The 15,200-nt window shown below is 45.3% G+C and overlaps 1 protein-coding gene across 6 annotated transcripts in view; it reads right to left on the reverse strand.

The window, feature by feature from the left end:
* The window catches only part of LOC120365728 (protein mono-ADP-ribosyltransferase PARP4), a 96,637-nt gene that overhangs the window by 51,515 nt on the left and 29,922 nt on the right, over window positions 1-15,200 (reverse strand). For all 6 annotated transcript variants that reach the window (XM_074387957.1, XM_074387956.1, XM_074387960.1 and 3 more), the window contains 4 exons: window positions 14,057-14,152; window positions 6,564-6,747; window positions 6,176-6,332; window positions 3,950-4,077 (listed from right to left, as the gene is read on the reverse strand). In XM_074387957.1, the coding sequence (XP_074244058.1) occupies window positions 3,950-4,077; window positions 6,176-6,332; window positions 6,564-6,747; window positions 14,057-14,152 (565 nt within the window). The remainder of the gene's footprint in view (window positions 1-3,949; window positions 4,078-6,175; window positions 6,333-6,563; window positions 6,748-14,056; window positions 14,153-15,200) is intronic.

Below are 15,200 nucleotides of genomic sequence, written 5' to 3' on the forward strand. Positions count from 1 at the left end.
CTAATCCCAAGTAAGGCATGGAGGACGCACGGCTCCCCCCCGTAACCTAGTCGCGATTTGTTTTGTAAATAACAACAATGCCCTAAGTCCTTTGCATTTCTTAGATCTAATAGGAACGACACTGATGGGCAGATACTCTTATTTCTATTTTACATATGAGGAAAATGAGGCAAAGAAGTCACTTTCCCAAGCTCGTAGCACTAGAAAGAAGAAGCCAGAATTCAAAGGTAAGCCTTTCAAACCCCAGATCCTTTGCTCTGTATGATCCACCAAGCTGCACTCTGGTGTAGTGGTTAAGAACGTGGACGCTGGAATCAGAATGAACTGAGTTCAAATTTGGGCATTATCGCAGTGTTTGTCCCTGGGCCTCCGCTTCCTTATACAAACAAGGGGCATAATGACAGCGCTTGACTCATGGAGTCTGGGAGAATTAAGTACTGCGTGTGGAAAACTTGGCCGAGGGCCTGACTCTTGAAAGCGGTCACCACCGTGTTTACAGCTCCTAAGTGATGCCAAAGGGAGTAGCAGAGACAGAACATGTCCCCTGAGCTCACATCTGGGTCTTTTCAAAGTCTGTGATGTTGCTCTGAGCTGCCTTGAAGATGTGTGCATGGGTCAGAGTGGGCCCAGGGGTGGGGGTCAGCTATATCCAAACTGCTCTTCTCACCCTGACACCCCATCTCCCTAGTTAAAGGTGATCACTGAAATAGAACGAATTTCCCAGGACTCCATGTTTGGGTCTCCTTCCAAGAACACTCTCTCCATGGAAGCTCTCTCCTGGATTTTCCCTCTGGGGTCCCCTTCCACACTCTCGTGGAAGCCTGTCTTCCCCCCCTCAACTCCATCTCTCTCTGTTCCCTTCCACTCAGTGTGGAGGCTGCTCTCCTCTCCTGGATCCCACCTTTCTGGATTCTCTCACTCGGCGTGAGACTTGGCTGTTTCTGTCTCTCTCCTTCTCCTGTTTCTCTCTGTCTTTAAATAAAATCACTTTCTACAACAACAGCAACAACAACAACAACAACAACAACAACAGGGAACTAATTTCCCTCTACAGGGATCAGAACGTCATGGCACTGTACTTCAATGTCCTTATTCGCCTAAAAGGCCTTTATGGTTGTTTAATGCCATCTTCAGTGTTAGAATCTGATGATGAGGTCAAATCTCAGCGAACCCACTCAATTTCAGAAAGCCAAAAGCTTTCCAAGCTTCACCTTGGTTACCGCATCTGGCCACCTGGCACCCCCGATGCTGCCTTCCACCCCGTGACTGTGGATGATGAGCCTGCTGCGAGCGGCTGGCTGTGGCCCCAGCACCCGCATTAGATCACCCTCCTGCGATGCCTGCCTTTCCCTTTGACCAGTTCTTACTCACTTAGTATTTAATACTCTTCTGAGCTTTAGTGCAGATAATTTAATAAGGTGGGGTTTGTTCCTTCTCTTTCAACACCCTGGGTTTTTTTTCGTTTTGTTTTGTTTTTTTTAAACAGCATCTCACTCTATCATTCAGACTGGAGTGCATCGGTGCAATCTCATCTCACTGTAACCTCTGCCTCTGGGCTCAAGCCATCCTCCCATCTCAGCCTCCCAAGTAGATGGGACGACAGATGTATGCCTCCACACTCAACCGGTTTTTGTAGAGGTGGATTTCTTCATGTTCCCCGGGTTGGTCTGGAAGTCTTGAGCTCAAGTGATCCTCCTGCCTCAGCCTCCCTCCCAAAGTGCTGGGATTACAGGCACGAGCCACAGCACTCAGCCACTACCCTGGTATTTATGGTAGCAAAATGCGTATGTTTTAGTAGCTAATAAAAGATTTGGAAAAACAGTGGAATTCATCTTTCTCTGGGAAGAAATGCTTAGAGCACTGCCTGGCACAACGTAAGGACAATATATACGCTGGTTACATGGAAATGCTAAATAAACAAGGGAATAGTAAAGTTCTAAATGGAGGCTTTGGAGCTATTTCAATAAAAGTAAAATTTAGAACAGTTTACCAGGAAAGTCTTTTCAACAATATTTCCTATTTATGCAATAAAACCTAGAGAAGAGTGCAGAGAAGGAATTCCAGCGATTCCCCTCCCCGACATTGCCAGGTTTCCCTCCTGTGCTGACTCCCACACACGCTGCTGTCTCTTGTGTCTTAAAAGGAGAAAAACACTCAATCCCACTTCTCTTCAGCTGCTGTCTCATCTTCTCTCCTCTGTCTCCCAATTCTTCCTTCCGTTCTCTTTTGAACTCACTCTGATCAGCCGTTCACCCCCACCACACCATCAAAAGGCAAAGGTCACCAGTGATCTCACCACTAAATCCAAAGGTCAGGGCTGGGTTGTTCTGCACGAGACCCACAGCAGCCTCTCCTCCCCTCCCTGCTCAGCTGGCCTGCTCCCTCCTGGGAGGAGCCACTCCCTCCTGGGCTCCGTGTCTGACTCAGCCTGTGCCCAGACCTCTCCACGTTGGTCTCTGTTCTCTCCACTGATTCTCTGCGTTTTCAATCTGGGCTGACTTTAAATACTACCTGAATGCTGCCGACTCCCCGGTTACAAGTGCAGCCTGGGTCTCCTCCCTGGTCCTAGGTAGTCAACAAGACTGACTTGGCCAAAGATAAACTCCTGATGGCCCCCATCTGCCCTCCCGTGACTCTGCCCTTTCTAGAAAGGGCAAACGTGATCCTTCTAGCTGTTCAGGGCAAACACCCTGCTGTCACCTGGGCCACTGTCTTTCTCTCGCGTCCCCTCCCCACCGATCTGATCCCCATCACTTCCTACACCCCCACTGCAAACGTTCTCCACGTCGCCAGCTCCCTTAACTGAATTCTGTCAATCGTCTCCTCTGTGGGATGTGACACTGGGCCCGCGGTGGCCCCTTCAGGTCTGAGACTGCTAGGAGTGTCACCCGTGGGGCCCTCCCCAGGAACCATCCTCAGCCAAAGACAAACAGCCACAGCCAACGTTCTGACCCCTCCCTGGAGCAGCCCACATCCCAGGACTGGTCCCGGTGGGACTCTAAAGCCCAGCCCCCTTGCCTAGTCAGACCTTCTCTCAAGGACCTTTCCGGCCCAGAGCTTCCCCCAAGATCATCGGAGGACGCTGTTGTGTCCCGCGCCACATCCTGCCGCCCTCACTCCGTCACAGGTGCCGCTCCCACAGGCACAGTCCCACAAGCTTCCTGAAGACAAATTCCATCCAGAGTCTGTTTTCCGGGGAACTTGACCTACCATTTCTTCCCACTGGTCCTCTTCCCGTTCCCAAGACGGTGGCCGGTGTAAGCCCGTTAAAACATAGGCCTGTTCCTGTCGTTCCTCTGCCAAACATCTAGAAGCTTCCATTTCGCTCAGAGTCAAGGACAGCATGACCTGCGTCCTGATGTGAGAGGCCCTCACGTCTCTGACTCAGTCTCCACACACTCCCGGCTTTCCACTGCACTGCGGCCACGGTGGCCTCCTTGGCCTGCCTGGACCAGACCAGCCTCCTGCCTCAGGGCCTTGGCATGTGCTGCTGCCGCGGCCTGGGATACGCGTCCCCCCCACGTCCACACAGGTTCGCCCCCACTTCCTTCAGGTCTGCATGCAGACGTCACCTTCTCGGGGAGGCCTCCTCGGCCATTCTATTCACAGGTTCGGAGCCCCGTCTTTCACAGCTCCTACGCCCTCCTGCTTTCATCTTTCCCTTTAGCACCCGTCCCCATCTAACATGTGATGTGTGTCACTCATTCATCGTGTTTACTGCCTGTTCCCCCACACGGTGTGGGCTCCACATGGGCAGAGCTCTTGTATTGTGCATTGCTGGATGCCTAGAGCCCAGACGGTCCCTGGCGTGGAGTGCGCAGGGAATACTGCTTGAATAAATGAATTTAGAAATGTATCTGTTTTCCTCAGTTCACCTGCCTGCAATCAGATTCTCATCTACGGTTTACATCCATGTAGTTTAAGTATCATAAAGCCATGAACGACATACCTGGGCTACAATGTCTATGATTGTGCCCTTGATGTGGACATCCTCCAGAGGAACCAAGTTTCCAGAGGCGTCCTGGAGGCCGGCCTTGGTGCTGCTGCTGGAAGTTTTGGCATCTGGTAACTGATAATCTAAATGTTCAAAATGTTACCATTAGCTTTCCAAACCATCCCTGTCTGCTTTTTTGTTATTTTGATCTTTATTCCTCTCCATGCCTTCAGGCATTGTATTTTAGGGAAAATGGACCAAGAGCGTTTTATGATTTTCAATAGCCAATTCTGAAAGGCAAGTGAACCCACATGAGAAAAATGGGAGTTGCCTTCTGCCTTTTTTTGGGGGACAGCGTCTCACTCTGTCACCCAGGTGTGAGTGGAGTGGCACAGTCTCTGCTCATGGTAGACTTGTCTTTGGCTCAGATGATCCTCCCGAGCAGCTGGGACTACAGGTACACATACCACCATGCCCAGCTAATATTTTGGTGTTTTTTTTTTTGTAGAGATGAGGTTTAGCCATGTTGCCCAGGCTGGTCTCGAACTCCTGGACTCAGGGATCTACCTGCCTTGACCTCCCAAAGTGCTGGGACTATAGGCATGAGCCACCATACCTGGCCTGCCCTTTTTTTTTTAAAAGACAATTCTGCTTAGTTTTCTTTTCTTCTTTTCTCTCTCTCTCTCTCTTTTTTTTTTTTTTTTTTTTGGTAGAGATGGGGGTCTCACTGTGTTGCCCAGGCTGGTTTTGAACTCCTGTGCTCAAGTAATCATCCTGCCTCAGCCTCTCGAGTAGCTGGGACTACAGGCATGTGCTCTTCTGCCTTTTTAATGTAGAGACTCTGGCGTGTCCTCTTGAAAACTTAGCATTACTTGACATACATTTAAACATACAAATACACAGAGGATTTCAGACTGTCTCGAACGTGGCTGAAGCCTGAATCCAGGCGTCTGCGTTCCCCGGTTTGTAACGTAGAAAGGCTCAGTCACTATCATTTATGGTACTACACAAGCATTCTGGCAAGACATGAAACAACCTACGGACGCCTGAGTCAGCTCCTACGGCAGCATATTGAAAAACGTTCACACCCTTTTCTAAGTGGTACAAACACACAGATAAGGTTAGGAAATATAAACACATATCGTCTTACCAGATATTTCATTTAATGACTCCCAGAGAAAAAATTGGAGTCACCTCTGAGCACACATGAACTCACACATTTCTGATAAAAAAGAATTTGAGCATGGCCAAAAGTGTTACTGTGTTTTTACAGTCCTACTAATTAGTACTGTAATTGTTTGGGCTCCTGAGGATCTGAGAAGTGAACATCCTCTCATGTGGGCACACTACTGCTGCTAACACACGCACCGCACATGACCATTGACTCAGTGCCTTCAACGTCCCCTTCAACCCTTACAGCAATTCTGTCACGTGGGTACTGCTCTCATTCCCGTCGGAGAGAAGGTGGATCGCAAAACGTCGTGCAGTTTTAAGATTGCAGGGTGGCAGGGCGACACTCGAACCCCGGGCTTCCTCACTCGACAGCGGGTCTGCTGCCTGTTCTGTGCACCCCATTATACTTTCTGCACCATGACATCTTAGCAAGGTTCCACAGGTTTTAGCCTTGACTTTCGCTGAAGAGGATAAGCTCAACTGCAATGGGTTAATGAAGTCACATGGAATTCTGAGATGGCTTAACGTTTCTCAAACATCTTGATTTTTATGTAAGCAAGATAAAAAAGGAAATAAGGCTGGCCATGGTGGCTCACATCTGTAATCCTAGCACTTTGGGATGCCGAGGCAGGAGGATCGCGTAAGGCCGGGAATTTGAGACCAGTCTGGGCCACAGAGTGAGACCTTGCCTCTAAAAAAAAAAAAAGTCACGTGTGGTAGTCCCAGCTACTTGGGAGGTTGAGTCCGAAAAATCATTTAAGCCCAGGAGTTTGAGGCTGCAGTGAGCTTTGATCACACCACAGTACTCTAGCCTGGGAGATAAAGTGAGACCCTGTCTCAAAATAAATTTATATTTATATTTTAAAAGTAAGTGCTTTATTTTGACATTAGGCAGCGGGCTTGAGAGAAATTTGTGGGAAACAATTTTGAGATTGAAAGAAAATGAAATACTTATGGATCAGGTCATAGATATAACAAATGCAAATATACATTCCATTGAAAATGGAACATTTGAGGTCTATACATACAATGACATAAAACAGCATTCGAGAAAATTGTCCTTCCTACCTTCGACCTTTGAAAAATCTGAAAACTCAGGTCTGCATTCCTCTAGTTCAGTATGATCACCAGGATGAAAGTCCTTTATTTGATCTCCAGGCATGGAAAATTTAATAATATATTTCATTTTAATCTGATTGGTTTTATAGACCACAAATTCATCATCCTAGAGAAAACAGAAATCAGTAGGTGATTAACAAGAGCAGCAACAAAAAGCCTGTATTGGCAGATGTTTTTGTAAAAGCATGCTTGCTAGTTTAGAATATGTTGAATTCCAACAGTAAATAGATAATAATTATTTAAACTTAAGCATATTTAATGAAAATAGGAGCAAAAATCGGAGGCTCTTCTTTGAGCATTCAAGACCCTCTTTGTGTGTTCCTTGATAGGAAAATACCTCAAAGTCTGTGGTGTCAGAGGCTGTTTGTGAAACTCCATGCACACTGTCGTAGCCTGGTGGTGCTTCAGTTAAGGAAAAGTCCTTCTTGTGTAAGTCCATACACTTCCCGAGGGCTACGTCACAAATGAGCAGGAGTCTGGTGCCATCTGTCTCTCCCGGGTGTGAGTACTTGATACTTGTACTGCATGTGAAAAGAAATAAACACTTATTTATAGCTTACAGCGACCTGTCAATAACATTTTCTTGCATAAACAGGAAATATTATTGGTAAACTGTTCTAAATTTTCCTATTACTGAAATATCTCCAAAGACTCAATTTAGAACTTTATTATACACTTATTTATCTAATATTTCTTCTTCTTCTTTTTTTTTTTTCTAGGCAGAATCTTGCTTTGCTACCCAGGCTACAGTGCAGCGGCACGATTATAGCTCATTGCAGTCTCAATCTCCTGGGCTCAAGTGATCCTCCCACCTCGACCTCCTGAGTAGCTGGAACTACAGGTATGTACCACCACACCTGGATAACTTTTTAACTTTTTTGCAAAGATGGGATCTCACTATGTTTCTCAGGCTGGTCTCAAACTCCTGGGTTCAACTGTTCCTCCGTTCTCAGCCTCCCAAAGTGCTGGGATTACAGCCGTGAGCAATCATGCCTGGCCTATTGCACATTTCTATGTGACAAACACGTATACTGCCCTTAGGCTTTGCTAGGCAGCACTCAAAGCACTGTTCCCAGAGGGAAATGAATTCTACTGTTCTCCTCAATCTTCATTAGCTACTAACATATACACATTTTGCTATCATAAATACCAGGGTGGTAAAAGAGAAGGAAAAATCACCACCTTTCTAATTAGGAAAAGGTAGATTTAATTCTCTGCACTAAAGCTCAGAAAGGAGTAAGAACCGTGAGTACCAAGTGAGTAAGAACTGGTCAAAGGGAAAGATGAGCTCTCACAAAACCTCCTGAATGGAAAACAAACACTTTAAATGACATCTACACGAGAAATGTTTTCTCTTTCTTCAGGAATCAGCAGCTTTAATAAGGCAACTCTTGCTGTTAGGAGTCTAGGACACACCTTTGGGGACAACATTTTGGAGACGCATCTCTATTTTTTTTTTTTTTTTTTTTTTTGAGACGGAGTTTCGCTCTTGTTACCCAGGCTGGAGTGCAATGGCGCGATCTCGCCTCACCGCAACCTCCGCCTCCTGGGATCAGGCAATTCTCCTGTCTCAGCCTCCTGAGGAGCTGGGATTACAGGCACGTGCCACCATGCCCAGCTAATTTTTTTTTGTATTTTTAGTAGAGACGGGGTTTCACCATGTTGACCAGGATGGTCTCGATCTCTTGACCTCGTGATCCACCCGCCTCGGCCTCCCAAAGTGCTGGGATGACAGGCTTGAGCCACCGCGCCCGGCTATTTTTTTTTTTTTTTTTTTTTTTTTAAGATGGGGTTTCGCTCTTGTTACCCAGGCTGGAGTGCAATGGTGCAATCTCAGCTCACCACAACCTCCACCTCCTGGGTTCAAGCGATTCTCCTGCCTCAGCCTCCTGAGTAGCTAGGACTACAGGCACGCGCCACCACGCCCAGCTAATGTTTTTGTATTTTTAGTAGAGACGGGATTTCACCACGTTGGCCAGGATGGTCTCGATCTCTCGACCTCGTGATCCACCCGCCTCAGCCTCCCAAAGTGCTGGGATTACAGGCGTGAGCCACCGCACCCGGCCGATGCATCTCTATTTTTAAAAGATCAAGTTCAAAATGCAAAAGTATGGTCAGACAACCCTTCTTTGTTTCACCCACTGAAAAAAAAAAATAAGTCCCCCAATCCTTCTATAACTCTCTCCCCTTTGGAGAGCTCTTTCCCTGCAACTTACAAGCAGGCTTCTTCCTTCGCATGAAGCCCCATTCTGGCCTTCTCCCTGGAGCTCTCTCGGCTCCTTCCTAGCTTATCACACTCTGGCAGAGGAGGCTAGTGACCATCTCTTCTGGCTCATGCACTCCTGATCTGCTGCTATCTGGCTCAATTCACATCTAAAAATTTTTACTTTGCTATATTGTGCATAAGGAAAAGCATTTATAATATACATATTGAAAGAATAATTCCATAAATATCCATATAGCTACCGCTTAGCTTAAGAACTAGAACATCCCTAAAGCTTCTATGCTGCCCCACAGCTCACTTCTCCCACCCAGAGGTAATTTGATCACTGTCTTGATTTTTGTGTATATTATTTTCTCTTTTTCTCCATGTGGAATTTATTCCATAAGGAGCCACAGAGGGGACCCTGGGTAGGTGGGAGAGGTTTTACTGCGTCCCCCTTTTTTTTAATAACAGTTTTGTCTTTTTTTTTTTTTTTTTGAGACATGCTCTTGCACTATTTCACCCAGGCTGGAGTGCAGTGGTGCAATCAGAGCTCTCCACAGCCTCAACCTCCTGGGTTCAAGCAATTCTCTCACCTCAGTCTCCTGAGGCTGGGACTACAGGTGTGCACCACTGTGCCTGGCTTAATTTTAAAAACATTTTTGTAGCCATGGGGCCTCACTATGTTGCCCAGGCTGGTCTTGAACTCTTGGCCTCAAGAAATTTTTCCGCCTTGGCCTCCCACTGGCTGGAGCCGAAATGCCTGGCCTATTTTCTTTCATAGCATTAACACACAGATACATGTCCCGCAACAATGTAATGTATACTTTTGCTTGTTTTTGAGCCTTGCACATACAGGCATACCTTGTTTTATTGTACTTTGCAGATATTGCTTTTCTTTTTTCTTTTCTTTTCTTTTTTTTTTTTTTTTAACAAATTGATGGTTTGTGGCAACCCCGTGTAGAGCAGCTCTACTGGTGCCATTTTTCCTTCTTTAAACAGCACGTGCTTCCTCTGTGTCTCTATGTCACATTTGGGTAATTCTCACAATGTTTCAAAGCTTTTCATTTTTATTATAGCCGTAATAGCGATGTGTGGTCAGTGGTCTATGATGTTACGACTGTAACTGTTTTGGGGTGCAATGAACTGTGCCCATATAAGGCGGTGAGCTTGTTAAATGTTTTGTGTGTTCTGACTACTTCACTGACCAGTGGGTTCCCCAGCTCTCTCCTTCTTCTCTGGCCCCCCTATTCCCTGAGATACAATGATACTGGAATTAGGCCAGTTAATAACCCTACAGTGGCCTCTAAGGGTTCACGTGAAAGAGAGGGTCACATGTCTCTCACTGGAAATCAGAAGCTAGAAATGATTAAGCGTCGTGAGGAAGGCATGTTGAAAACCAAGACAAGTTGAAAGTTAGGCCCCTCGTGCCAAACAGTTATCCGAGTGGTGAATGTCAGGAAATCATTCTTGAAGGAAATTTAAAGTGCTACTCGAGTGGAACACAGGCATGATAAGTGTAACAGCCTTATTTCTGGTATGAAGAAAATTTTCACGGTCTGGATAGAAGATCAAAGCAGCCACGATATTTTTTTTAAGCCGAGCGTAATCCAGAGCAAGGCTCCAACTCTGTTCAATTCTGTGAAGGCTCAGAGAGGTAAGGAAACCACAGAAGGAAGGCTTGAAGCTAGCAGAGGTGGGCTGAGGTTGAAGGAAAGAAGCCGTCTTCATAAAATAAAAATGCAAGGCGAGGCAGCAGGTGCTGATGTAGAAGCTGCAGCAAGTTTTCCAGAAGATCGAGCTAAGAGCATTGATGCAGGTGGCTTCACTAAATCACAGAGTTTCCACGTAGACCAAACAGCCTTCTAGGAAGAAGATGCCGTCTAGAACTTCCACAGCTCGAGAGGAGTCAATGGCTGACTTGAAAGCTTCAGATGACAGGCTGACTCTTGTGAGGGACGAATACAGCTGGTGACTATAAGCTGAAGCCAGCGCTTACTTGCCATTCAAAAAAATCCCAGGGCCCTTAGAATTGTGCTAAATCCACTCTGTCTGTGCTCTCTAAACAGAACAACAAAACCTGGATGATAGCACATCTGTTTACAGAATGGTTTACTGAATTTAAAGCCCAATGTAGACATTTACTGCTCCACAAAAAAGTTTCCTTTCAGAATATGATTGCTCACTGACAAAGTGCCCAGTCATCCAAGAGATCTGATGGAGAGATACAAGGATTTTGTTGTTTTAATGCCTGCTAACACAACTTCCATTCTGCAGCCAGGGATCAAGGAGTAATTTTAGCTTTCAAACCTTATTATTTAAGAAATACGGGCCGGGTGCGGTGGCTCATGCCTGTAATCCCAGCACTTTGGGAGGCCAAGGTGGGTGGATCACGAGGTCAGGAGATTGAGAGCATCCTGGCCAACATGGTGAAACCCTGTCTCTACTAAAAATACAAAAAAAAAAAAATAGCTGGGCATGGTGGCATGTGCCTGTAGTCCCAGCTACTCGGGAGGCTGAGGCAGGAGAATTGCTTGGACCCAGGAGGCAGAGATAGCAGTGAGCCGAGATTGTGCCACTGCACTACAGCCTGGGCAACAATGTAAGACTCTGTCTCAGAGGAAAAAAAAAAAAAAAAAGAAAAAGAAAAAGAAATACATTTTGGGCTGGGTGCAGTGGCTCATGCCTGTAATCCAAGCACTTTGGGTGGCTGAGTTGGGTGGATCATCTGAGGTCAGGAGTTCAAGACCAGCCTGACCAGTATGATGAAACCCTGTCTCCACTAAAAATACAAAAATTAGCTGGGCATGATGGCATGTGCTTGTAATCCCAGCTACTCAGGACGATGAGACAGAAGAATCGCTTGAACCTGGGAGGCAGAGGTTGCAGTGAGCAGAGATCGTGCCACTGCATTCCAGCCTGGGCAAGAGTGAAACTCCATCTCAAAAAAAAGAAAAAAAAAAAAAAGAAAAAAAGAGAAGAAAACAACAGAAATACATTTTGGCCAGGCATGCCTGTAACCCCAGGAGTCTGAAGTGGGATGATCACTTGAGTCCAGGAGTTTGAGGTTCCAGGGAGCTATGGCTGCATCTTACTGTACTCTCGCCTGGGCAAGGATGGAGAAAGACCCCAACTCTAAGACATAGATACATTTTTTAGGTCTGTAGCTGCCACAGACAGTGATTCCTCTGATGGATCTGGACAAAGTAAATTGAAAACCTTCTAAAAAGGAATCACCATTCTCCTTGCTCTTAAGGCCATTTGATGAGTTATGGGAGGAGGTCACCCTATCAGTATTGACAGGGGTTTGGAAGAAGTTTACTCTAACTATCCTGGGTGACTTTGAGAGGTTCAAACTTCAGTGGAGGAGGTCGCTGTACACGTGGCAGAAACAGCACGAGAACTAGAGTTAGCAGAGGAGCCCGAAGAGGGGACTGAATTGCTGCAATCTCATGATCCACCTTGAATGAATGAGGAGTTGCTTCTTATGCACGAGTGAAGAAAGCGGTTTCTTGAGGTGAAATCTATTCCTGGTGAAGATGTTGTGGATGTTGTTGAAATGACAACAAAGGATTTTGAATATTAGATAAACTTAATGATAAAGCAGCAGCAGTGTTTGAGATAATTGACTGAAATTTTCAAGGAAGTTCTACCGCAGGTAAATGCCATCAAATGGCATCACATACGACGGACAAATCTTTCATGAAAGGAAGAAGAGTCAATCGCTGAGGCAAATGTCATTGCTGTCTCATTTTAAGAAATCGACACAGCCACCTCAACTTTCGGCAAACACCACCCTCATCGGTCAGCAGCCATCAACACGAAGACCTTCCACCAGCAAAAAGACAATGGCTCACTGAAGGCTCAGGTGATCATTAGCATTTTTAGTAACAAAGTATTATTTTAAAATTAAGGTCTGCACATTGTTTTTTTACACACGATGCTGTGGCACACTTAATAGAGTGTAAACCTTTTACACTCATTGCGAAGCCAAAAAATGTGTGCGACTCACTTTATCGCAATACTTGCTTATTTGCATTAGTGTGGAACCAGACCCTCAATATCTCCACGATATGCCTCATATAACAACTTCTGCCCCACTAAGGTCCTAAGGCTCATCCATTCGACACGTGTAGCCACAGTCCATTTCTTTAAACTTCAGGATAGGACTTCATGCAGGACTCCACCAAAATTTATGGATCGATTCCACTGTCAATGGACGTCTGCATCATTTCCAGTGTTCTCTTATTACAGTGCTCTCGCTCTCTCTCTCTTTTCATTTTTCTTCTCTTTTTTTAAGAGACGGGGTCTGGCTCTGTCTCCCAAGCTGGATGTAGTGGTGCAGACACAGCTCACCGCAGCCTTGGACTGCTGGACTCAAGCAATCCTCCTGCCTCAGCCTCTTGAGTAGCTTCGACTACAGGTGTGTACCACCATGCCTGGCTAATTAAAAAATGTTTTTTGTTTTTTGTTTTTTGTTTTTTTTTTCAGAGATGGGGGGTCTTGCTGTGTTGCCCAGGCTAATCTCAAACTCCTGGACTTGAGCAATCTTTCTGCCTCAAACTCCTGAGTAGCTGGGACTGCATGTGTCTGCCACTACACTCAGCTCATTTTCTGAGACAGGGTCTTGCTCTGTCACCCAGGCTGGAGTGCAGCGGTGTGATCCCAGCTCACTGCAGTCTCCGCCTCCTGAGTTCAAGTGATTCTCCTACTTCAGCCTCCCAAGGAGCCGGGACAACACGTATGCACCACCACGCCCAGGTAATTTTTGTATTTGTAGTAGAGATGGGGTTTCGCCACATTGGCCGGGCTGCTCTCAAACTCCTGACCTCCAGCAGTCTACATGCCTTAGCCTTCTAAAGTGCTAGGATTACAGGCATTAGCCACTGTGCCTGGCCCCAGCTCATTTTCTTTGCTTTTAGGTTTCCATTCATGCCTTTTGCCCATATGCTTATAGGCTTGCTTGTCTTTTTCTTCTTGATTTGTAGGAACTCTTCAAATATCCTGGCTCATGATCCTTTGTCCTGGGCTTGAAATCAGTCTTCATCTTTTAAATAGCTCTGCAACCTTAGGCAAGTTGCCTGACCTCCCTGAGACTGTTTCCTTGCATAAAATGATGTCACAATACCAATTATGAGGTTGGCAGATGAAGTACATGGAGTTCTTCTCACTGTGTTGCCCACACTGGACTGCAGTGGCGTAATCATAACTCACTCCAGCCTTGAACTCCCGGACTTGAGTGATCCTCCCATCTCAGCCTCCCTAATAGCTAGAACTGTGGGTTTGATTCGTGCTACCATGCAAAGCTAATTTAAAATTTTTTTTTTCTAGAGGTGAGGTCTCACTATGTTGCCTAGGCTGGCCTTAAATTCCTGGGCTCAAGCGATCCTCCTGCCCTGGCCTCCCAAAGAGCTGGGATTACAGTGTGAGCCACCACGTCTGGCCCAAAGGCAGATTTTAACATTATCAAGGATGTTGAAGATGAAACCGTATTCTAGGCATACTGAGGTCATGTATAACAGATAAACCTGTGTTTTGGGTGAGAAACTCCCTCATCAAGAGAAGACAGAAGAAAATACACAGCAAGAAAACTCGGTCACGATTCTGTGATTAAAGATCAAACATACCTGAGTGAGTCACTGAAATAAATCCCACTCCCAAGGTTTCCGACGTCTGTTCTTTGCACACCACGATCCTCCACTACTTTGGGTAAAAGCAACCCTCTGAAAAGACAAGGGCAGAATAAGGTGTCAGCCCGATGCCGACTGCATCCTCCCTCCCTCCCAACTTCGGCAGGTTCCTACTGAACTTCTGGTTTCCAGAGAACTCCGCAATCGGGGTGACACCATGGTTGTTTCTGGGAACACAGGTAAAGGGGGATTTCTGCCTTTTCTTAGATAAATATCTATTGTTTGAATTTTGTATGAGGAGATCCAATGAATTTAGTAAAATGGCTTTTGGGTTTTTGTCCTACTTAGAAAGCTCATTCCTACTTAAGGACTATTTTAAAAAGATTCTTCCATTTTTCATTTAGTATACTTTTATGGTTTGATCTAAATATTTAAATATTTGTTCAATGAGGTAAGGGTCGAACTTCATATTCTTTCCTTGCGGTCACCCATTTATCTCTGTAGCTAGTACTGAAAAACTCGTCTCTCTTCCACAGAGATAAGATCTACTGGTATCATATCTTAAATCTTCTGTGTTTTTAATCTTAGTATCACCCTCATTAGGCTTCTTTTCCAGAATTATTCTGGTAATTTCAAAATTAAAAAAAATATGTGTTACAGAATCAGCTTTTCATTTCTTTAAAAAATCGTATTGGTAATTTTATCATGAAAGCACTACATTTGTAGATTAATCCAAGAAAAACCAGCATCCTCTGATTAACGCAAGTTGTCTTTTGGGTCCCTCGGTAGCAGTTTAATGGATTTTTGTTTTTCCTTTTTTTCCCCAGGTGGATCTTGTATGTTTCTTAAGTTCCTTCTAAGTCCTTAAAGAATCTAAATTTAATAATATCTTCTCCTGCTCCTGTGACTTCGGTTTCAGCCCAAATAGTAAGTAGCAATTCAAAGCAAACAGAATCTTAGAGTTACGTTTGAAATAAATAACCCATGTCGTCTGGTGCACACTCTGACTTCTGGACTCTTCTCTTTTAATATTGGGCTATCCCGAGATTAGATCCAGATGGAGGAGTCATGAATATAGAATCACTTTTCTTCATACGATACAGTCTTCAAGAAGCAATTCGTACCTATGTACTATATTTAA

Source organism: Saimiri boliviensis, chromosome 16, assembly GCF_048565385.1.
Source record: "Saimiri boliviensis isolate mSaiBol1 chromosome 16, mSaiBol1.pri, whole genome shotgun sequence".
Lineage (NCBI taxonomy): Eukaryota > Metazoa > Chordata > Mammalia > Primates > Cebidae > Saimiri > Saimiri boliviensis.